Source organism: Physella acuta, unplaced genomic scaffold, assembly GCF_028476545.2.
Source record: "Physella acuta isolate Inbredline_101_S28 unplaced genomic scaffold, ASM2847654v3 ptg000168l, whole genome shotgun sequence".
Taxonomy (NCBI): domain Eukaryota; kingdom Metazoa; phylum Mollusca; class Gastropoda; family Physidae; genus Physella; species Physella acuta.
Window position 1 is genome coordinate 1,016,597 of NW_026731687.1, and position 26,714 is coordinate 1,043,310.

The 26,714-nt window shown below is 34.8% G+C and overlaps 1 protein-coding gene across 8 annotated transcripts in view; it reads left to right on the forward strand.

The window, feature by feature from the left end:
• Nucleotides 1-26,714, forward strand: part of LOC131936102 (ras-specific guanine nucleotide-releasing factor 2) — a 95,776-nt gene that overhangs the window by 60,111 nt on the left and 8,951 nt on the right. For 5 of the 8 annotated variants that reach the window (XM_059292969.1, XM_059292972.1, XM_059292970.1 and 2 more), the window contains 9 exons: nt 6,878-7,050; nt 15,977-16,055; nt 19,147-19,361; nt 19,808-19,890; nt 20,985-21,008; nt 23,228-23,303; nt 23,849-24,066; nt 24,252-24,505; nt 25,121-25,918. In XM_059292969.1, coding sequence (XP_059148952.1) covers nt 6,878-7,050; nt 15,977-16,055; nt 19,147-19,361; nt 19,808-19,890; nt 20,985-21,008; nt 23,228-23,303; nt 23,849-24,066; nt 24,252-24,505; nt 25,121-25,918 — 1,920 coding nt within the window. The remainder of the gene's footprint in view (nt 1-6,877; nt 7,051-15,976; nt 16,056-19,146; nt 19,362-19,807; nt 19,891-20,984; nt 21,009-23,227; nt 23,304-23,848; nt 24,067-24,251; nt 24,506-25,120; nt 25,919-26,714) is intronic. The other 3 variants (XM_059292973.1, XM_059292975.1, XM_059292971.1) reach the window with 3 other exon arrangements.

Below are 26,714 nucleotides of genomic sequence, written 5' to 3' on the forward strand. Positions count from 1 at the left end.
TTACAAGACTCTTACAAAGAAAAAATATCCCACCCCTCTACTTGAGACATAAAATACAAAAGTGTATTGTGCCTTGTCGTCACAGGAAACAAAAACGGTGGCGTCTAATGTTGTTAACCCTTGTCTTCCTAAATTATTTTTTAACTTGTTAAAGAAATTGAATGTTTAGTTAAGGATTCTGACGCGAGTTTTTTCACAAGGGACGCTACTCGTGGCTGTAAACAAGGCTGTTCTAATTTTAGAACAGTTGTCTTTCCTCTCGTTTCTCTATTAGGGAAGACATGTGGGGAAGACACGGGACACGTCTTTTAAAATGTAAACAAACGTGCACGAGGTGCACTTAAAATAAACCCCGCTGCGAAAATGACAACGGTATGGCGACACTTTTTTGGAAAACACGCTTTCATGTAAATAAAATAAGGATCGCTTTTGTTGTCACCATGATAATGAATACCTATAAGTTCTCTCCGCCTTTATCGACCTAGTATGAATTTCGCGCGCGCGCGCGTATGTGTGTGGTGGTCAGATCAAAAGAAAATCGAAACGGTCATAAAAAACTTAATTACTTTTCCAGACTTGTAAAAAACATGTCTACCCCGCATACCTCACGTACCAACGCACTAAGTCGCCCTGTCGCCCGTTAAAAAACACGAACCTACGGAGACTTCGTTTCGTCTCAAAACCTGATTTATCGGTGGTTGAAAGAAAATTCCAACCCTTAAATATATATATTTTGTTTTCGGTCACCCTCGCTATAAGCGAATAGTTACAACCAATGTCCTTAGTCGGCGTAATTACAGCACCAGCTGTTACGTGATGGCTTCTCACTATAGTAACCGAGCGGGGAAAAAATCAATTAACGTGGTAACAGGTGTTCCCACACTTAACGCGGAGACGCGCTTAATGGACCTCATTAAACACCGGACCGTACGGTGTTCGCGTCCGTGAACAACACATAAAATCGACGATGCGTAACAAAATTTAATTAGGTGTGATGGGCCAGCGGCTGCGATCAATACATTCCCATTAAAACGGGCAGCGGTGAGAAAACTTCGCGGGCGGGTCGATACGTAACAGATGTGATTAAATGAATGTTCTATGTTTGTAACGTTCGTTGTGGTGGAGAATTTAACCTGTTTTTTGTACACGGTCGTTGTAGGGGAGAATTTAAAACATACATACAACCAAATAAACAAACCAACAAATTAAACAACAAAGAAAAGAAATATATCAAATAAATAAATTAAACAAAGTAATTAAAATCAAATTACGTAACTAGTTAATAATAATTTAACTAATTATAAAATAAAATAAAATTAAAAATAAACAAAATAAAAATAATTAAAAAGTAAACAAATAATCAAATTACGTAACTCGTTAATAAAAATTACACAATATAAACAAAGTAATCAAATTAAATAACAAGTAAACAAACAAAATAAACAAACAAAATACAAAGTAATTAAAATCAATTAAAATTTAAAATTTAAATTTAAAAATTTAAAAAATTAAAATCCAATTACGTAACTAGTCAATAAAAAATTACACAATATAAACAAAGTAATTAAATTGAATTCAAACTAATTATAAAATTAAATTAAAAATAAACAAAATAAAAATAATTAAAAAGTAAACAAATAATCAAATTACGTAACTCGTTAATAAAAATTACACAATATAAACAAAGTAATCAAATTAAATAACAAGTAAACAAACAAAATAAACAAACAAAATACAAAGTAATTAAAATCAATTAAAATTTAAAATTTAAATTTAAAAATTTAAAAAATTAAAATCCAATTACGTAACTAGTCAATAAAAAATTACACAATATAAACAAAGTAATTAAATTGAATTCAAACTAATTATAAAATTAAATTAAAAATAAACAAAATAAAAATAATTTAAAAAGTAAACAAATAATCAAATTACGTAACTCGTTAATAAAAATTACACAATATAAACAAAGTAATTAAATTAAACAACAAGTAAACAAACAAATTAAACAAAATAAAAATACAATCAAAGTAATTAAATTACGTAACTAATTAAAAACTAATTAAAATTTAAAAATTAAATTCAAACTAATTAAAAAACGCATTAAAATTACGTAACTAGGTCAATGATTACGTCATATTGTCCCTGATTACGTCACAAGGTCACTGATTACGTCACAAGGTCACCGGTGGTGACCTACTGACCTACTCCCCCTCCTGCTCACCCACCCTAGGGTGGGTGAGTATTTTACTATATCTCATTGTCCATCCTGCTCACCCACCCTCACCCACCTGCTCACCCAGGTGGGTGAGTATTTTACTATATGTCATTGTCCATCCTGCTCCCCCACCCTCACCCACCTTCACCCAGGTGGGTGAGTATTTTACTATATGTCGGTGTACCTCCTGCTCCCCCAGGGAGTATTTTACTATATCCCGTTGTCCATCCGCATCACCCACTCCACCCAGGTGGGTGAGTATTTTACTATATCTCGTTGTCCATCCGCATCCGAGTATTTTCCTATATATCCTTTGCTCCTGCTCCTGCTCCTGCTCACCCAGCGCCTGCGCCTGCGCCTTCGCTCCAAAAGGGACCTAATATACTACTCGCATGAAGTTTATTTGATACATTTTTCAACGTAATCTTTCAAATTAAAAGGATATTTCGAGTAAATAAGAAGGTGTGTGCCTAACGTGGCTCTTATCTGATATTTTTCGATCACAGTAAGGGTTGGATGTGATGAGAATCATGAGATTCCTTGAGAAATACATGCTCTGGGTAAGGCAAACACAACTTCTGTACGCTTCTCTGGTGCATCTGAATGGTCATCCAATCACATACGAATGTTGGGTCAATTACAAAGTCTTCATCTGAATTATCATCTCACCCCAACAGAAGGCTGACTCAAGTAATACCTGATGACAGAAAAATATGCACCTGAATAGTCATCCAAGAGTTTAAAAATGTTGAGTCAAATCAACTTCCTAATAGATCTTGAATATGGAGTGGCATTCATAATTCACTGAAGCTCAGTGTGTTCAAGACGGATATGTCGGCCCAACAATAAACTAGTTGAACCAGAACAGTCAAGCACATAGACAATATAACATTGTATTCTTCAGTGAAACTAAACATTTCTTTGTAAAATGATATCTGTTAATCAGATTTTCTGAATACAGATAAATAATTCATTAAGATTTATTGGACGGGAATTAAAAGTGGTAAATAAAAGATCCATATCTGGTGCGTTGGACCACATAGTGTGATACTTATCTTTCCCCGATACTATCATGTCATTTGTTGAATATTATACGCCGGCTTCGCGTTTAAATAATTAATGAGTGTTTGAATAACTCACAGATACGCATTACTTGACTTGCTTTGAACGTTTTGATGTATGGGTGCGACAAGGCACACTTCAGTCTGTTATTATTTACAACTCATTTTTATAATACGTGTTAAAGTTGTAGATTTTTTTTTTTTGAAAAGTCGAGTGTTAAAACTAGTTTTAATAGAAAAATCGAGCGTTACAATTATAGGTCTAATTAAAAAAAAACAACCCCGAGAGTTTAAATTGCAAGTCTCATAGAAATCTTGTAAAAAGTGTGAAGGTCTAATAGAAAAATCTAGTGTTAAATAGTAGATTTAATAGAAAAGTTAAAATTGTAGGTCATTAAAAAAATGTGGATTATTAAAATTGCAAGTGCAATAGAAAAGTCGAGTGTTAAAATGGTGCTACAAAAGTAAGATAAATGGCAAAACACTGAGCAGAAGACGAAGAAATGTTGGCCAAACTGAATCGATTGATCGCATGAGATCACCCCTCGCGTCCAACACACAAGCGCCCAAATCTATCTGCCATCATGTGCTTGTTGTCTCCAGAAGATGTAAGCTCACACTTATTTTATTTATTCCATTCGTTTCATTTAAAGTCATACATGCTTAGGAATAGCATCCTAGTAGATCTTTATTCTTGTTTGTGGAATATCAGCGGCGAGACTCGACAGATGTAGATAGTTTTATTGTTTTATCGGGTCTCGCTAACAGCTGAAGGTATTTATAGAACTGTCTTAGAAAGGACAAGAGGTTACGCTGTAGCAATCGAACAAGTGACTTCAGACATGACATAGACGTGTGCAGGCTTCTGTGCACTTAGACGTATAGGGATGGAACTACAATAAAATTCATCGCAGTTTATGACCCAGAATAAACGCGACTGCTGTTTGGTTGACTCACTTAAATGTTGGACATAGTCACTTGAGATATACATCTTAGGTGGACTTTGAATAAGTCTTGGACTTTGCCGCTTAAAACAAAGAAGTGTTGAATTAATGACTGCAGGTATACTGAATAAATGTCAACTTCGCCCTATGGTAGGCCTGTTTCGTTTGCCAGGATAGGTGTAGGTAAAACATTAACGCAAGTGTCTTCTCTCGTCCTGGTTTATTTAGTTGAAACAGAACATGGTTAATAATGTCTAACATAATATAAAGTTAGTACACAGGTTTATTTGGACTCCGTAAACCACTTCACGCTTTTTGTTTCTTTTATCATTTCTCCTTACCCCTCCAACCTCGCCCATCGTAAGACACCCCCCCCCCCCCCAGATGTCGTCTTGATTCAGCCTACCACTTGTCTCAATTAAAAGTTTTGTATTTAAAAAAAAAATTAAACTCGAATTCCGTTCTCACTTATTAATTTGATAGAGCTGGTTCAAGATTGTTTTGATATATTTTTAAAATTATCAATAACAAAAAAGTTTTTTAGTACGAGAAACAACTTGACCTACTGAATTAAAAAAAAAAAAACTTAAAAAATGCAAATGCGTTGACGTCATACTTAAAGACCCCCCCCCCCCCTCCTCCCCATTCTCGTCACACAATTCTGAACCTCTCCTTCCTGGGACAATAATACGATTTTTTTATTTTTTAAATTTTTTTTTCAACAACAATAAATGGCATAAGATACAGATTAGTTTGCACGTCAGGAATGTAGGTGTTGTGTCAACAAGGATTAAGTATAGTTCAACTCTTTGTAGATGATAGGTCTATATAAAATCACGATTATAGCTCGCATGTTAATAATGTATGCATAGTACGCCTATATATTGCTATTCTGAAAAAGGTAGATAAAATGTTCTCAAAAGGGTTAGTTGGGTACTGTAGGTTTTTAAAAAGATGAGTGATATCTTTATTGAATCTTGTATTACGGTGATGCACGTATAAGAAGGTGATGTACGATGCACGTGTAGGATGGTGAGGCACGTGTAAGGTGGTGATGCACGTGTAAGAAGGTGATGCACGTGTAAGAAGGTGATGCACGTGTAAGAAGGTGATGCACGTGTAAGAAGGTGATGCACGTGTAAGAAGGTGATGCACGTGTAAGAAGGTGATGCACGTGTAAGAAGGTGATGCACGTGTAAGAAGGTGATGCACGTGTAAGGTGGTGATGCACGTGTAAGAAGGTGATGCACGTGTAAGAAGGTGATGCACGTGTAAGAAGGTGATGCACGTGTAAGAAGGTGATGCACGTGTAAGAAGGTGATGCACGTGTAAGAAGGTGATGCACGTGTAAGAAGGTGATGTACGTGTAAGATGATGATGCACGTGTAAGAAGGTGATGCACGTGTAAGAAGGTGATGCACGTGTAAGAAGGTGATGCACGTGTAAGAAGGTGATGTACGTGTAAGATGATACAGATGTAAAAATGTGATGCAGATGTAAAAAAGATGATGCACGTTTAAGGTGATTCACTTGTAATAAGGTGATGTACGTGTAAGAAGGTGATACAAGTGTAATAAGGTGATGTACATGTAAGGTGGTGATACACGTGTAATAAGGTGATGTACGTGTAAGAAGGTTATACAAGTTTATTCCTCGTGTCATAAGAACATAAAGGTTTTTTAGGTCGTATAAGCGTAAGGATATACAATAAAGATAAATAAGGGCTTATATTTAAATATAAATAACGTGCACATTATCTATTTAAATCATGTTAGGGGGCTAATTAAAGTTTGTAACACACAGAAACTCATGCTAGTTTTGTATTAAGGAAAAAATTTGGCATGGGCTGTTTAGTAATGCCCTTTAAGCCATGAGAGGTGCAGCAGGCCCTATATACTGCTAATAGAGTCGGTTGACAGCTGTGACCGCATTCATTTTTACCCGTGTCTGCATCAACCAGAGACTGCAGTATTTAGGCGACTACAAAGAGAACCGAAGGGCAATGCGAGTCGCGCTGTTTCTAAAGGGATGAGTGTTGTGTGTTCTTTCAATGGGCGAGAGCTGTGTAGCGCTCCAAACAATGAGAGCCGTATAGTGCCTAAACCACTGAGAGCCGTATTATGTGTTTGAAGCAGGGCGAGTGTTTGTGTCGAGCGACCAGCCCCAACTCATCAATAATTTGTCGTGTGCACCTAGCGGCGTGGCTGAATAGCGGTTTTAGCTTCCTTGCTGACTGGCAGCAACAGCGTGCGTCTATGACACATCCAGTCTCCTACTTGTGACACAGTCTTCTACACTTGCTTATGTGATGTCTTTATTTCGGGATGTTTATGCACCGTTCTGTGATTCCTAGCATTACTGGATACTGTGTAAAAGAACCGTCTGGGTCTGTTGTTCCCTTTTCATGTCATCGGATTATGTCTCCCTGCCAGCCGAGCGCGCGCTGAAGGGACAGTCTGTGTGACCGAAGCGTGTTGATTTCCCGAGCAGATTTTTTTGGCTATCATTCAGGTAGTACTGGTGGTCATTTTGTTTTGATTCGGAGATGCAGCATCCAAGGGGAAGTTGCTAAAACCTCGATGCAGGCTATGTATATTGGGTTGTCTGCAACCTTATGTCCAGCTATTATTAGCATTTATTATTTCGTCTGTGTACAGGCCCACTACTCCAGATTCTGAATGAGAAAGGCAAGTCAAACAGAGGCCGTCTAGGCTCTTTTAGTTCGTCGTTTAAGGAAAGCAAGAAAGAAGTGGTGAGACAAGTTTTTCTCTTCACCAACCATATTTTGCTCACAACCAGGGCTTCCAATGGCCGACTACACCTTGCCAAGGTAATTCACTTTTAAACTTAAATTCTTATGTCATTTTAACTACTCCAGGTCATGCACATATTGAAGCCAAACACACGTCAACACAATGCATAATTTACATGAAAATAGTAGGACCTAAAGGAATAGAACATATCATGCGTATTTGCAGGCATCTATGTATCAAACATTTTAAATTTTATATCTATGAAACAATTGTTTAAAAGCAACACTGACAAAACCATAAGCATACTTATGTCATAAAACGTATACTAGCTTAAAATTTGATCTTTAGTTAATTTGTCATTTTGGTTTCCTTTAAAAGATCTATCACATTTCAAAATCACGAAGGCTAATCCATTATTAATCAGTCAAACTATTTTATAATACACTACAAAAATTAGATCAATCTCATAAAATTGCTAATAAATCACCATTATCATGCCTCTACTATAATTTTTTTAAAGTCAGAGAAATTGATCAACTAGACAGAGGGGGGGGGGGGGGGGGCAGACACTGTTAAAAGTATATACTTACTATATAAATTCCATTTTGTTTGGGGGGGGGGGGTAGACACTGTTAAAAGTATATATTTACTATATAAATTCCATTTTGTTTGGGGGGGGGGGTAGACACTGTTAAAAAAATATATTTACTATATACATTCCACTTTGTTTGGGGGGGGGGTAGACTCTCTATGGGAGATGACTTGAAGAAACTCTGATTAAAATACGTGCAGGTAGTCACATATTTTTTTACTTGAACATTTCTTCTGGGGATCAATCAACATCATAGAATAATTTTACCCTCAGTCACGAAGAGGATGGCTCACAGCATTAAATGTTCATTCTCTAATCATAAATAAATGATAATTAAGGTAAACTGTTATGTTCTATGTTATGTTCTATGTAGATGTTATAATAAAGGATTATACCAATTTCAGTGCTCTTAGTTTAGAAATATAATATTTAAAAAAACAACAACGCCATTCTGAAATAATTTTCTGTTAGTGAGCATAAAAAATTGTAGGCTTATATCAACCTCTTTTTTTAAAATATTTAACATTAGAAAAAATATTAATTCTTACCTTTGGAATATTTAAAAGTATAGAAATAAATAATAGAAAATGCACTTGTAATAAATAAAAATTGTTCATATCAAAACTTCTAAAACTTAAATTGATAATTCAGTTTTTGAAAGTGAAAAATACCTGATGACAAAGCAAGAATGAATTACTGTTACTTTGATGCAAGTAGCCTCAGTAGTCATAGATTTTGTTTAGTTTCTTGGAAATATTGAAAGATATTATTTAGGTAGGGCTGTTAAAGAAACTAAAATGATTACCATTTTATGAAAGTTGAAAAAAAATTAAATTCCGTTATGGATTTTACATTTTAAAAAATAGTTTTATCGGATATAGTGTAAACTTATATTGCTGGATTTAGTAAAGCTAATCCAAATATTGAGATGTTAAAACAATTGTTTATTAAAATATTTTTAAGCATGAAACACAGTGGGCCCACAAGTACAGAAAAATAAAAAAAATATCCCTATCTGTATCAATATTTAAAAAAATTGTAGTTATATATCATTTCTGTTTTCTTAATCTTTAAAATGTATATTAAAAGTTTTTGTTTCATTAGTTTAGCTGTTCTTAAAATTAAACAATTTTGTTATTCATGTTTAAGTTAGACATATTTTAATCCAACAACATACAGTGGACATGTTTTAATCCAACAACATACAGTGAGCATATTTTAATCCAACAACATACAGTGGACATGTTTTAATCCAACAACATACAGTGGACATGTTTTAATCCAACAACATACAGTGTACATGTTTTAATCCAACAACATACTGTGGACATAATTTAATCCAACAACATACAGTGGACATGTTTTAATCCAACAACATACAGTGGACATGTTTTAATCCAACAACATACAGTGGGCATATTTTAATCCAACAACATACAGTGGACATGTTTTAATCCAACAACATAATCTACAGTGGACATGTTTTAATCCAACAACATAATCTACAGTGGACATGTTTTAATCCAACAACATACAGTGGACATGTTTTAATCCAACAACATAATCTACAGTGGACATGTTTTAATCCAACAACATACAGTGGACATGTTTTAATCCAACAACATACAGTGGACATGTTTTAATCCAACAACATAATCTACAGTGGACATGTTTTAATCCAACATACAGTGGACATGTTTTAATCCAACAACATACAGTGGACATGTTTTAATCCAACAACATACTGTGGACATAATTTAATCCAACAACATACAGTGTACATGTTTTAATCCAACAACATACAGTGGACATGTTTTAATCCAACAACATACAGTGGACATGTTTTAATCAAACAACATACAGTGGACATGTATTAATCCAACAACATACAGTGGACATGTTTTAATCCAACAACATACTGTGGACATAATTTAATCCAACAACATACAGTGGACATGTTTTAATCCAACAACATACAGTGGACATGTTTTAATCCAACAACATACAGTGGACATGTTTTAATCAAACAACATACAGTGGACATGTTTTAATCCAACAACATATAGTGGACATGTTTTAATCCAACACATACAGTGGACATGTTTTAATCCAACAACATAATCTACAGTGGACATGTTTTAATCCAACAACATACAGTGTACATGTTTTAATCCAACAACATACAGTGGACATGTTTTAATCCAACAACATACAGTGGACATGTTTTAATCCAACAACATACAGAGGGGACAGTATTTTTTTTTTTAAATTATTTTAATTCAACCTGAGACAACACAATTAAATATATAGACTCTAGATCTAGGCCTAATTGGCCATAATTCAGATTCAGCCTACACCAGACACCATTTCCTTTCTAACAATTGAAATACATCTAGCAGGTTGCTTTATGTCCTCAGTGTTCTTTTATAAAGAAAGCCCTCTCTTACTAAAATAACATGTACCAAAAATCACTTCATATTTTAAAATAAGTAATTAAAAAAAACATCAGAAGAGACAAAAAAACCCCTAGACTGACCAGTTCATTCAACCTGTTGAGTTATCACAAATTGACGTCTGTCTAAATAGCTTGTCGTCAAAAACTATTGATTGATATACATACATAATAGCTAGCCATCAATAGATATTGATTATTTCCATTCTTAGCAATCAAACGGTCGCTTTAGCAGGTATGGACCAGTAGCCAAAAATAGCCCGATCTAGAACGTCAACACGGCCACGCGGGATAAGACTTGACTCTCCTATGCTTAGAAACAAGAGATGGAGCTAAAAATAGCTCGGCTCTAAAACATCAACAATATGACGCGTCATGACGCTGGCAATGGCTAGATCCAACAAGTTCTTTAAGAGCCTTATCTATTTAGATACATTTCGATAGCCTACACAGATCTTTCAGATGTTAGGTCTATTACTTAGTCTACTTATGCATAGTTTTCACAAAGGGGCCGTTCAAAAATATCCTCACATGTTCAGACTTTTGTAACGATGTGTTATTTGGGGAGTTGAAGAAATGTGACGTAGCATATATTTTCTACTTTAACTACATTACATGATGAAAAACGTAACGAGTAATATTTAAGGCTTGAAGGTTGGGTTGGAACTTAGTGACTTAATGGGGTGCTGGGTGGAGGAGGGGTAAGTTGACTAATATTGCATAACATCATTATGGATGTCCCCCTCATCTCAAGTTTATCAACAATTTACTGCTTTGCCATCATTGCTCAGTTTTACATAGTCTGTGGGATGAAACGAAGTAGTGGTAGTAGGCTAGACTTTGACTACACATTGTGCGCTCGAAGTAAACTCACACTTATATTATACCCAACACATTTTTGATTTAAAGAACGGTAGATAATTACTTTTTAAAAAATAATTATTTAACCATAGTTTTTAAATTAGCGAGTTAGCCTACCAAGTTAAAGACGGACTTAAAAAGAGCAAGAGCGACAAATATAAAGCATTGACACCTTTAATTACTATAAACAGCAATTTCAAACTCGCGTCTACAGTGGTACATGTTCATGACTCGTCATTTTAAACACTAATTAAATCATTTTTTTAAACTGCGTGGAACATTCCTACAATTATATACTAACAGAAATCAGATAAATACTGCCAAAGAGAGACTAAGGGGGAGCAAGTAAAAATGATGTATTGGGCCAAGTAATCGGCATATTAGACATAGTAATAGCTAATACATAAAGTCAGCAGGACCATATAGCACCAAACAGTGCGATATAACATACAGCAGGGCACAATATTATACAGAGACATTACACAAGTCAACTTCTGACAAGTGAACACGTTACAAATCTCATTTTAACCATGGTACACTGAAACATTACATAATCGCTCCGAAACCAGCTACAGCTGAAAAGAAAACCTGAAAAGAAAAAAAAAGATAATGTCAAGGACGCCTGTGGTCAGGACGTAGTTACCACCTCATCAAGATATCTGGTCGTTCACCCCTAACTTAATTTCAGTTGACAGATCTATACATCCAGGGTCAGGACGTAGTTATCACCTCATCAAGATATCTGGTCGTTCACCCCTAACTTAATTTCAGTTGACAGATCTATACATCCAGGGTCAGGACGTAGTTATCACCTCATCAAGATATCTGGTCGTTCACCCCTAACTTAATGTCAGTTGACAGATCTATACATCCAGGGTCAGGACGTAGTTATCACCTCATCAAGATATCTGGTCGTTCACCCCTAACTTAATTTCAGTTGACAGATCTATACATCCAGGGTCAAGGCGTAGTTACCACCTCATCAAGATATCTGGTCGTTCACCCCTAACTTAATGTCAGTTGACAGATCTATACATCCAGGGTCAGGACGTAGTTATCACCTCATCAAGATATCTGGTCGTTCACCCCTAACTTAATTTCAGTTGACAGATCTATACATCCAGGGTCAGGACGTAGTTATCACCTCATCAAGATATCTGGTCGTTCACCCCTAACTTAATGTCAGTTGACAGATCTATACATCCAGGGTCAGGACGTAGTTATCACCTCATCAAGATATCTGGTCGTTCACCCCTAACTTAATGTCAGTTGACAGATCTATACATCCAGGGTCAGGGCGTAGTTACCACTTCATCAAGATATCTGGTCGTACACCCCTAACTTAATTTCAGTTGACAGATCTATACATCCAGGGTCAGGACGTAGTTATCACCTCATCAAGATATCTGGTCGTTCACCCCTAACTTAATGTCAGTTGACAGATCTATACATCCAGGGTCAGGACGTAGTTATCACCTCATCAAGATATCTGGTCGTTCACCCCTAACTTAATGTCAGTTGACAGATCTATACATCCAGGGTCAGGACGTAGTTATCACCTCATCAAGATATCTGGTCGTTCACCCCTAACTTAATTTCAGTTGACAGATCTATACATCCAGGGTCAGGGCGTAGTTACCACTTCATCAAGATATCTGGTCGTACACCACTAACTTAATGTCAGTTGACAGATCTAAACATCCTAACTTTGACTACATCGCCTAACTTAATGTTAGTTGACAAATCTATACATCCTAACTTTGACCACATCGCCTAACTTAATGTTATTTTACAGATCTATACATCCTAACTTTGACCACATCGCCTAACTTAATGTTAGTTGACAGATCTATACATCCTAACTTTGACCACATCGCCTAACTTAATGTTAGTTTACAGATCTATACATACTAACTTTGACCACATCGCCTAACTTAATGTTAGTTGACAGATCTATACATCCTAACTTTGACCACATCGCCTAACTTAATGTCAGTTGACAGATCTATACATCCTAACTTTGACCACATCGCCTAACTTAATGTCAGTTGACAGATCTATACATCCTAACTTTGACCACATCGCCTAACTTAATGTCAGTTGACAGATCTATACATCCTAACTTTGACCACATCGCCTAACTTAATGTCAGTTGACAGATCTATACATCCTAACTTTGACCACATCGCCTAACTTAATGTCAGTTGACAGATCTATACATCCTAACTTTGACCACATCGCCTAACTTAATGTCAGTTGACAGATCTATACATCCTAACTTTGACCACATCGCCTAACTTAATGTCAGTTGACAGATCTATACATCCTAACTTTGACCACATCGCCTAACTTAATGTCAGTTGACAGATCTATACATCCTAACTGACCACATCTCCTAACTTAATGTCAGTTGACAGATCTATACATCCTAACTTTGACCACATCGCCTAACTTAATGTTAGTGGACAGATCTATACATCCTAACTTTGACCACATCGCCTAACTTAATGTCAGTTGACAGATCTATACATCCTAACTTTGACCACATCGCCTAACTTAATGTCAGTTGACAGATCTATACATCCTAACTTTGACCACATCGCCTAACTTAATGTCAGTTGACAGATCTATACATCCTAACTTTGACCACATCGCCTAACTTAATGTTAGTGGACAGATCTATACATCCTAACTTTGACCACATCGCCTAACTTAATGTCAGTTGACAGATCTATACATCCTAACTTTGACCACATCGCCTAACTTAATGTTAGTGGACAGATCTATACATCCTAACTTTGACCACATCGCCTAACTTAATGTTAGTGGACAGATCTATACATCCTAACTTTGACCACATCGCCTAACTTAATGTTAGTGGACAGATCTATACATCCTAACTTTGACCACATCGCCTAACTTAATGTTAGTGGACAGATCTATACATCCTAACTTTGACCACATCGCCTAACTTAATGTTAGTGGACAGATCTATACATCCTAACTTTGACCACATCGCCTAACTTAATGTTAGTGGACAGATCTATACATCCTAACTTTGACCACATCGCCTAACTTAATGTCAGTTGACAGATCTATACATCCTAACTTTGACCACATCGCCTAACTTAATGTCAGTTGACAGATCTATACATCCTAACTTTGACCACATCGCCTAACTTAATGTCAGTTGACAGATCTATACATCCTAACTTTGACCACATCGCCTAACTTAATGTCAGTTGACAGATCTATACATCCTAACTTTGACCACATCGCCTAACTTAATGTCAGTTGACAGATCTATACATCCTAACTTTGACCACATCGCCTAACTTAATGTCAGTTGACAGATCTATACATCCTAACTTTGACCACATCGCCTAACTTAATGTCAGTTGACAGATCTATACATCCTAACTTTGACCACATCGCCTAACTTAATGTCAGTTGACAGATCTATACATCCTAACTTTGACCACATCGCCTAACTTAATGTCAGTTGACAGATCTATACATCCTAACTTTGACCACATCGCCTAACTTAATGTCAGTTGACAGATCTATACATCCTAACTTTGACCACATCGCCTAACTTAATGTTAGTGGACAGATCTATACATCCTAACTTTGACCACATCGCCTAACTTAATGTTAGTGGACAGATCTATACATCCTAACTTTGACCACATCGCCTAACTTAATGTCAGTTGACAGATCTATACATCCTAACTTTGACCACATCGCCTAACTTAATGTCAGTTGACAGATCTATACATCCTAACTTTGACCACATCGCCTAACTTAATGTCAGTTGACAGATCTATACATCCTAACTTTGACCACATCGCCTAACTTAATGTCAGTTGACAGATCTATACATCCTAACTTTGACCACATCGCCTAACTTAATGTCAGTTGACAGATCTATACATCCTAACTTTGACCACATCGCCTAACTTAATGTCAGTTGACAGATCTATACATCCTAACTTTGACCACATCGCCTAACTTAATGTCAGTTGACAGATCTATACATCCTAACTTTGACCACATCGCCTAACTTAATGTCAGTTGACAGATCTATACATCCTAACTTTGACCACATCGCCTAACTTAATGTCAGTTGACAGATCTATACATCCTAACTTTGACCACATCGCCTAACTTAATGTCAGTTGACAGATCTATACATCCTAACTTTGACCACATCGCCTAACTTAATGTCAGTTGACAGATCTATACATCCTAACTTTGACCACATCGCCTAACTTAATGTTAGTGGACAGATCTATACATCCTAACTTTGACCACATCGCCTAACTTAATGTTAGTGGACAGATCTATACATCCTAACTTTGACCACATCGCCTAACTTAATGTCAGTTGACAGATCTATACATCCTAACTTTGACCACATCGCCTAACTTAATGTCAGTTGACAGATCTATACATCCTAACTTTGACCACATCGCCTAACTTAATGTCAGTTGACAGATCTATACATCCTAACTTTGACCACATCGCCTAACTTAATGTTAGTGGACAGATCTATACATCCTAACTTTGACCACATCGCCTAACTTAATGTTAGTGGACAGATCTATACATCCTAACTTTGACCACATCGCCTAACTTAATGTTAGTGGACAGATCTATACATCCTAACTTTGACCACATCGCCTAACTTAATGTTAGTGGACAGATCTATACATCCTAACTTTGACCACATCGCCTAACTTAATGTCAGTTGACAGATCTATACATCCTAACTTTGACCACATCGCCTAACTTAATGTTAGTGGACAGATCTATACATCCTAACTTTGACTGGAATAGTGTCTGGGTTGAATAATGAAAAGGGGTGGGTGAGGAGATGAGGAGATGGTGTGTGCTACCATTCATTCCGTCCACCTCTTAAATTGTAGGCTTAATATATGTCACTTTGTTAGCCTTCACATATAAACATTGAGCAGATTAACTAGAAATAATACTGACCTTAAAATTATGGGGGATTCGTATTCATTCAACAGAGAGATGATCTGCTACAATACTCTCAAGTCTACCTTGTTAATAAACGGCATCACTTTTATTTCAGCATATCGGTAAAATAGTTCTTCTCGACTGCACACTAATTGAAGATCCCAACTCGGACATATTCTTCTTTGACGAAGAAAGTAAGTTTTTGTTCGATACTTTTTCCTGTTTCTTTCTTTAGCTTCATGTGGTGTCTTGTATTTTTGTTTTCAAGTTTAGTTCCGTTAAAGTTTGATTTCCCGCTGACACTATGGGCTTCATATTGTATTATTAAAAACAAGCAACACTACTGCTTACAAAACATCACAATCATGTATCGCATTCATTGAATAATTCTAAGCCTATTACTTTCTCTTTGATTGGTCGATATGGCTTGTTTTTACCAAGATATAGCCGACATAGACTACTAAGTATGCCTAGTATTTGTCGGCTAGCCTACTTGGTTGTATAAACTCGACGCCGTGTAGAAGACAGTAGGATATTTCTTTAAAAAAAACCGGTGTTCTTATCTGGGCTCTTCCCCAGACGCTGTTGAAAACGTGTGACCTCTGACCTTGAGTTTTAACATGTCGTGAGTAAGCTACTCAGGTATCTCTCATAGCCTATAGCATCCGCGAGAAAGGATGGCCTTTAACAACACCATTACAATTTTTTAAACTCAGTAGATCCATATCTCGAGTCTAAGCACGTATCAGTCTGTTCAACAGTTAGTCGACGACTGTAGCGTGTCGCCGGTGTTGTAAATAAAAAATGACACACGAGCAGACGAGCAGGCGACGCAGTTCTACAGACAGCCGCACGTGCTTCTCATGTCATTGTTTGTCGTCTGATCAAGTAGTTACACACGCGTAAGAGCTGACTTCTCAGCGGCTCTATGGCGACACTAAACGCACACAATACAAAACACAACAAAGGACCTAGCATCGTGAGAGTATTGCGCTAAACACATACACACGCACATTCAAAATAATAATTTCCACAATAAATTCATAAAAGTAAGCAACTAGGTCTAGACCTATGTATTTTATGATTCCAAATTTAGGCGTAGTCCAAGACTATAAGAATTATTCTCTAACAGAGATGAACGGAGATTCTTTTAGCGAGCAGTTTTTTTTATCGTAAGTCAAATTTGGTGTAAGAAACTCACACACCTTGGAGAAAGTGTGGTGGTGAAGGTGGGGGTGAGGGAGGAGGAGAATTCAGACTATTAAAGCTGCTTTACTTGGGATGGGGGGGGGGGGGGAGTTTCAAGAAAAGGTGCAGAAATTGCTAAAATTGTTATTTTTAAGAGGTAGGGAGTGGAAATATAGGTTTAACCTTTAACTTCGTTTTGTGAAGGAAATACAAAATAATTACCCTAAATTTAAAATAAATGAGGTCAAGGAATAAATTATATATTTCAGCAGAAGTCTGTTATTGTTGATTTCAGCAAAGCTATTGTATGAATATGTTTCTTTTTTTTTTTATTATGTGACACCCCCTCCCCTTCCCCCACCTCTCACCATCTTTAAGAAAACACACAAACTTAATATAATTTGTTTCTTCTAACAAAAAATGCCACATGCATCCATTTTGAATGGATTTCATTAAAAATTAAGATAGTATCAAGTGTACAACTTGATTGTGAGTTTTGTGACATAATGGAATGGAATGTTTTTCAGAGCCATATAAAATATAAATTTACAACCAATGGGCTGGTATTCATTTTCAAAAGAAATCAGCAGGCAAATTGTCTTGCTGTAGTATTTATATAAAAAAAAAACAACAACCATTGTCTTAGTATAACACATTTTGCAGTCACATAAAGTTTACATTTTTGTGTGTACATCATTTGATCTTAGAGTGTTTAAGAACTTTAAATACTTTTGTATTGTTGGGTGTTAAGAGCTCCCAATCATCCACTGTTTAAAAGTAATTTTGAAAAAAGTTTGTATAGAACTCTTTAGCTAGATGCTACTGCACCCTCTAGCAAGGGAAGATTGAAACTGTGTCTACTTTCAGTTTCAGCTTCCCTGGATAATATTGGTAACTTTTCTTGGATTCTCAAAAGTACTCAGTTGCTGGACTTAGGTACCCAGTCATTGTATGCTTAGTCAATGTTTTCATATTGGTACTCTGGTTTCAGAAGTCATTGCTATCACTGTCCTTTGGCACCCATCTAGTAACTTGATGGAGAAGAACTTCACTTAGAGTGGCCTCCCTTAGATTGAATGAATCTGTAGACTGTAACTGTTGTCTCTCATCAAGTGTTACAAGCTGCTCACTACAGAGCTTATGTAGTCAATGTTTTGTATAGCCTTGTAGCTGCATAGTGTGTATGTGTGGGACACTGTCTAGAGTTATGTTTATAATATGTGCTGTGCTCAAGTGATATAAAAGGAAATAATGGTAAGCCTATGATGGTGATAACAATTGTTAATCTACTTATATATCCATAATACTGATATAGGCATAAGTATGTTATTTATAACAACATATCAATAAAAGGATGTTAATACATTTTTAAAACAATTTAAAATGTGTAGTTTATTAGGATCAAAAGAATATCAACTTAATTAAAGCTATCCAGTGCTTCTTTGCATGTGCTTTTAATCAGATGTTTTCAGATGCTAAGCATGCAGCTGAAAAGAGTACATTTTTAGATTTGCTGTTGTTAGTTCATTAGTGACTAGATTTACCATGTCAGTAGTCTGTTTATGTGGCTGTGTACTTGTCACATTTGTGTACACTCTGAGATCTGTTAAAGCATTACTAACTTTAAATTATTCCATGTACATGTCACATTTGTATACACTCAAAGATCCGTTGAAGCATTATTAACTTTAAAACATTCCATGTACATGTCACATTTGTATACACTCAAACAACAATGAAACATTATTAACTTTAAAACATTCCATGTACATGTCACATTTGTGTACACTCTGACATCCATTACTAGGACCTTACTAGAAGTAAATGTAAATCATTATAAAAACATGTTTATTTAATAATTAGAAAATTAACTGTTTTTAGATTAAGGGTAAAAAATATAATTATAATAAGAATAAGTTACTATGTTAAAAACACATATAAAAAGTTTCAATAAATTTACAGTGTATGATGTTTTACATTATACCAAAATCAAAACTCAACATAAATTATTTATCACACATTACAAATGAATGTTTGAAAAATGATACATTATTTTTGTACTTTTAAATAAAATGCAACTTTTGTTTTGTTTGATAGCTTCTTCACTGGACTCAAACCTTAGCCTTGGAAGTCAGACTTCTGCTGCTAATCTCCTGCCATTGCAAGGTTTGATTGAAAGGGAAGCAAAGGCTGATTACAATGGTCTTGATTTCAAATTGATTGTTGACTCAAAAAGTGGTCCTCCAGTGACAATAACCTTGGTGGCCAGCACCCTCCACGAGAAGGCAGCTTGGTGCAGTGACATTAGTCAGGTAACTCAATTGGCAATCAGATAGTGACATTAGTCAGGTAACAGACAATTGGCAATCAGATAGTGACATTAGTCAGGTAACTCAATTGGCAATCAGATAGTGACATTAGTCAGGTAACTCAATTGGCAATCAGATAGTGACATTAGTCAGGTAACTCAATTGGCAATCAGATAGTGACATTAGTCAGGTAACTCAGACAATTGGCAATCAGATAGTGACATTTGTCAGGTAATTCAAACAATTGACAATCATGCACACTTTAATTCTAATTTGGGATTTTTGTAACTTAAAGATATAATCAGAAATCTTGTACAGGTTGGACCCATACACAATCACATGCACATATACATCTGTTTATACATAAATACATATACACACACACATAAAAACACACACATACACACAGAAATATACATGTATAACAAGGTATTTTTTAACTATTCTAGTGTATAGAAAATCTACACTACAGTGATCTGCTCAACAGCTCGATGAGCGAATCATCTTCTGTCACTATGCCCCAGTCTGTCAGGTAGAGTATTATAGATGTTAAAATATATTAATTACAAGTCCTTTTGCAAATATTAGATCATCTTCCCTTTGCACTTTGCCTATTAATGGTAATAGGCTTCTTTGTGGTCTTTAAGTACCAAATTCTATTGTAATTAGAGATCAGATACTGACAAGCATGAAGTTGTATAGCATGCTAGTTTCTATTGAGAATATCCAAAACTTCATGATCTATCAATAAATTCCTGCATATACAGTAATTATAATGATATTATAAGCACATTTTTTGAAAAGGTTAATTTCACTTAGATCCCTGCTTAGATAATTTTAAGCTTTGATTAGCCAATATGAGTTCACTGAATGTTCTTGTAGTTTGAGACAACTGTTGCTTTACAAGTGTTCACCTCACTGCCACATTGTACAACTATTGTCTTATGACTTCTTCATGATGTTGTCAAAATAGAAAATATGATAATATCAGTTCATTTGCATATGTAAAATAACTTTTTAGTAATCAATATAAGGCATAACTATATACATTTTTCAAACAATTATATATTGTGATTTATATATGTTAATTTGAGTTAAATTTTACTACATTGAAAGTCATAGATTTCATAGTTTAAATTGTTGAACAAAATAACCTCTACTTAAATGCAGGTCATTTTATAGCCTTATTGTATGTCAAATGAAAATTAGTGAAATTAACAGAGCTTAATTTATAATAGGTTTTTCTGTATCATGTTAAATAAATAACATTTCGGTTGACATTTAATTGGTTATTTATTGTTGAGAAATGTAGAAATAGTTAGGTAACAAAACAATAAACACTCTATTACACCAGATCACACATTATAGCATTACTGGTTAGTAGAAACCTTTCAAACAATTAATTTTTATCAAACAACAGGGTAACTTATTATCTTTCAGAAGAAAAAAGAACTAGTAGAAATAATGCATTTGAAAAAATTCTGAAAGTAACTGTAACAATAGTAATAGTTTTAGCCTTTTTTGTAATTTATGCACAAGTAATGGTTGTATGCAAACATCAGCCCAAATGTGATAGTGCTTTAGTCACTGGCTAGAAAAGTTAAGTTTCATGCCTTTGTATCACAGATACATACACAGTACACAGATCTGGTAAGTTTTTAAAATCTGCAACTACTAAAGCCATTTTACATATTCAAACTATTCATATTATATATTATTTTGTACCAACAAACAAACCAGATCCTGTGTTGAACTTTAAAAAAATGATGTTTTGAAGAAAAAAAAACACTTTATAGTTTTTTTTCAAGTAAATGTTTTATTTTATTACCAAGCATGTTATCTTTTTAAAGTTTGCTGTATGCAATAAACAATAGCCTTTATGGGGGTCACCTGTAAATGACATCACTGTATATTATATAATTTTCCCCTCTTCCCAATATGTACGTTTAAATTGATCACAAAATGATCACAGCCTCTCACACAGACACATAACAAAAATTGTTAAGAAAATTATCTTGATTTTCATCATTTTATTTGTGAGAAATAAAAAATACTGTCCCAATTCTTAACCTCTTTCCCCTACAGTTCACAAATATTGTAACCATTCACACTAGAAGTTTGATGTCATATATGGATTACCCCTGTCACAGAATGCACATTTTATTCTTAATTTTTTTTTTGGTTTAGATCTTTTAGCTGACAATTTAATGTGGCATTACATTTTAAAGATTATGAGACAACATTCCATCAGAATGAAAACATTTTTGAATCTGATGTATTTTTTATAGAACACATTTAGCTTGATCTGTTTTATGCTACTTACCTGTCATTGTTGACATAGATATGTGGTTATTTTTAACAATTTTATCAAATATACCTGTTTCATGCCCATACTATAAAAAGGAGAAATATTAATTTCTAATCAAAGTTCCTTTATCATGTATTTATCCCATCATGTTTAACTTCACTTCACTAATATTATAAGTAGTCATTTACTAAACATTTTTTTTTTGGAGGATACATTAACATCCTACAATGCTTAGTAAATGCAATAACACCTTAGGCATACAAAATTCTATAATGCACTATAGACAGTATTCCTGTTGGAGCCTACATATAGGCTAACATAACCATGCATAACAATCACACTATTTTTCTTGTTCAAGACTTGCGATCAATAAGCAGTTTCGCTTAGTAACAATAACATGTTTATTAGTCACCATTGTTTATTAAATTGTTTATTATAAAAAGCACACACACATATTTATCTTTATATATTTACATATATATACATATATATTTGTAGATTTCTTAATTTGCAACATAACATCCTTATACTATTTGTTTAGAAGTGGCACTTGACTAGCAAATTGTAAAATTATATCTGTTTAAAAATGTTTAAATAGATTATGAAGGTATAAAGACACACAAACTTTAGTGACACAAAAACATGACTTCTGAGCTTTTTCTACATTTAAATCAATTCACTGAAAAGTTCTCTGTTGCACACCTCCAGCAGTGAATGACTTAATATGAATGCCTGAATGGCTCAGTACTAACCATAGCCAGCACATTTTTCTTGCAACAAGAATAGAAATGATATATTAGAGGTTGCAGCAAGGGACTTTTTTTAGTTCATTACAAAGGCACGCCAGACTCATTCAATAATTGTATGTTGAGCTATTTTCACAGATTTTTAAAGAAATTCATCAATTGATTCAAATAATTTTTTTTCCATACATCTTATTAAGTACAAACTCAACTGATATTTCTATATTTTCTGTAGTTAACTTTTTTTTTCAAATATGTTGGCGTAAATTTATTTACTTTGCCATATTGGTATGCAACTTTGTTGCTTAGATTATTTTAGACTAAAAGTTTGTTACTTTCTGTATTTTTTAATATTTAAGTTTCTAAATTTTGGTTTAGACAAAAATATTGAAATATGTTTTTGTTTTGTGCATTTATGTATGCCTTACTTTACCACCTAGTATATGTTAAGAAAAAATAAAAACTAATTCTAAATGCTTTAATCATTACACTTATTCAATATTAAGCTAATTAATGATCAGTTACAAAAATATTCAGGATCCATGGGATAGATCTACCACTTATTATCAAAAACATGTTGTAAATACTCAATGAAATTTGAAAAAAGTATGTACTTTATGCTGTTCTTGATGTATGGCTGTTTAAAAATTCATCAAATGCTATTGATTCTTTCAACTTAATAAAAAGATGAAAAAGAGCTAAAGATCATCATGGATGTAGCTGCTAAACTATTGTTTAGTTCCTTTTGATACAGTTTTTATTAGTAAAATTTTAATTTTTTCTTTAGAAAAAACGACAAATCTTTATTTTTTTAACAGGTCTGATCCTAAGCTATTCCGTGATGACGTTGATATAAAATTTAGTAGAACTTTGAACTCGTGTAAAGTTCCTCAGGTAAGAAAAGTTTCTTTTTTATTTTGAGAATACTAAAACTCATTGTTTTTTAAACTTCTGTTACTGCAGCATTGCTTGTAATTTTAAAATTGCTGTTTGGAAATAAGTTATTTAGAAGTGTACAAAAAATGTTTCAACACTTCTAGTAAAAATAGTGGGAACTCCTTAGAAAACTCATAAATTTTAAACTACAAAACTTTTTAGTTTTATCTAATTTGTAGGTATGAAATAGATCCATTTATGGTATTGATTTTTACACTATCAAAAAAATAATGTATTTACTAAATATCTAGTTACAATTTTTTTTTACTGTATCACTTTAAATGTTGATAATTATACACAATTTCAGTAAGTTTAAAGGGCAATTTTTTACTTACAGATAAACACAGTTCACTTTTGTTTAATGACATTTGCATTAATTTTCTAAAAAAGATTTTCATAAAATGCTTTTAGAAAAATTCTAAATTCACTAAGATGTAATAGTGTAAAGAGCACATGAATTTTTCCATTGTTGTTTACTAATAGCTCTAATTGTTTTGTTACAGATACGCCATGCCAGTGTGGAAAGGCTTTTGGATCGCCTGACAGATTTGAGGTTTCTCAGCATCGACTTCCTGAACACATTCTTGCTGACTTACAGAGTGTTTACAACTGGCCACACTCTGCTGGAGGCTCTCAAAAAGGTTTACAAAAGTCACGAGGGAGGGCCAAACAATGAAGGGGGAGTAAATCTCACCAACAGCCTATCATCAGTTGTTGCTCAGTGAGTTTCACTACTAGTCAATATGATCAATATTTGTTTAGTATTAATTACACAGATAATTATTTAATTGGTACAATTTTAATCTGCTTTTAAAAAATCTGGTAATTGTACTTTCATTTTACTGTAATAAATCTGTAGTGTAAATCTTGGTTGAACATTTGTTGGTATTTCACCTTGTGTTACAGCTGTCAAGCAGAAGAGGAAGGTACAGAGGAGACCGGCAGCCCACCTGAGTTTACAGGTGAACCTCCAGAAGTTGATGCTAGGTATGTTATAAAGCCCCAAGTGGAGAAGCTACGAAGGATCAGCACAGGCTGCATGAAGCAAGATGATGATGATGTGTCCATTAGCAGTAGCGCCAGCAGTCCTAGGACATCATTTAGTACTGAATCAAGGGGCTCATTTCAACAACAGCATCCCCTCAACTTAGCTCAGAAATGTAGGTTTACACTAGATTCTTACTTCACACTTTCTTACTTATTTAGCTTTTAAATTTTGATTTTTTCTAACATGTACAGCAATATTTTATTAGCCTAAAGTTAAAAAAAATTTTTTAGCAAGAAAATGTGTCACTTGTGCACAGATAATTAATATAGTTGTTTACAGCAATCCTACTAATGACTAGTTTTCTTCCTTAGTGAAAATATCTTAACAAACTAACCAGGCTTTGGATGCTTATCCTTAATTAACTTAGCATGTACCTGAAACATAAATCTTATTCATTTAATAGTAGAACATTTTATAACTTTTTTCAAACTTTTAATGAAAAAAAAAGTTATTTAATGTAGTTTTGCCCTATCCTGTTTTGTACCTAGTATTCCACTAAAATCTTTCTTAAGGGTTTGTGTGAAATTTTTTTCAAAAGATTAGGCTAAAATAGATTTTTTCAAGATATTTCTAAACTATATAACAGATTATTCTCTAGTTAAACAAATAGATTCCAGCAAAAAAGAACCACGTTAAAAAATTTGATCTATGAAGTGTTCCTTCTGAACATTAGCTACTGTGTAGATTGATTTTAAATATCTTACAATTTACACATTGTGTTCTTTAGTTGAACGTGGTGAATCTGTGGACAGTGATGATAGCCGCTCTGAACTCACATCTTTTCTCCAACCACCAAAACCACGAGCTCTGCTTGCTCCAATAGCTTCTTGTGAAACTCTGAATGACCAGGATGTGCCAGACATCCCCTCAATCACCAGACAGGAGTCAGGATCTCCCACAGGTATCATTCTCTCAGACTTTGACCTTGATGATGAGTCTAGCGCAGATTATATAGACACAGCTGACGACAAGCAGCTATTGACTCCTTCCATGGCATCCACATTTGCCGGATCCATATCTTCAGAGTCTCTGGTCTCACCCTCAAGTCCACGGACTATCACCTCTGCTGTCAGCTCTGACACACTCACACCTGGGACTCCAAGAACTCCAATTACTCCTAGAGCCTCGCCATTGGTTTCTCCATTTGGAAGTCCCAAACGGGTTCCAGTTTTAGGTTTAGGACTGAAGGGTAGCAAGATAAATGGAAGCTCCTCGTCTGGAAGTCCAAAGAGGCCGTCAACACCAAGCAGAGTGATGGAGACTTCGTACACACTAGATGCACTAGCTCTATCACCAAGCAGTAGTCCTATTCGAATCATAAAACCCCGCCCAATGTCTTCACCTGTTAGGATTCCATCCCCTCTTCTTCCGGGGACACAAAAACGAGCCTCCTCTCCTGGTCGGATTACATCCTCACCAGCCCGCTCACCTACCTCCAGTCCCAAGCTTCGCCGTGCGCCATCTCCCATCAGCTACAGCTACTCATCTCCTAACATTGTTGCTCCGCAAATCAAGATACGACCATGTGAGTCTTTCCCTTTCACCCTGATGTTGTCTTCTAAAGATCCAGCTTTTAAATGTAGTTGTGTTTTCAAAGGCTGTGTTACAACCACACTGCTGCTATCACTGTAGTTCTCTACTGATTAGGTCTAAATGAAAGAACAGCACTCACTAAATTGGACAATGTGCAACATGTTGATTGTTGAAAAAATGTTGTTTACTATTGTGTGTCTTCACTGGCTCTACATTTCCATCTTAGATTGTTCATCAGTTTGGAAAAATTGTAATCAAACAGTAGAAATAGCCATGGCAATGTGTAGCCTACTCTTTTACTCACACAGATTGCATGCACCCATAGTTATTTCCTTCATTAAGTAAATGATTAACATTTCTTTAGGTATTACAATATTTCATTTTTAATACATTACCAGTGCCTGTTACTTCCTTTGGAGAAAACTATTTTATTTTATTAAGAGAATGAAATTTGAAAATCAGATTACTTATGAAACACTTTCAAATAGTGAAATTCACAAATAAGCTGATGTAATCTATAAATGTGATAAATATACTGTTGTTGTTTTTATGTTGTGTGCTTTAATTCTCACCAGTTTGTTACTTTATCAAGATAATCTCCAAAAATATTAGTCTAAACTTGGTATTTAAACAAAAAGCTGTTCTTTAGACAGAAGAGTTACAAAGGAAAGTCAGTTGAAGCCACCCAGTATTGTGCCATAATTCAAACTTATTGAATACCAAGTGTGTTGTAAGAGGAAAACATCAAGAAACAACACTACTATTTACATAATTCCTGCTCGTATATC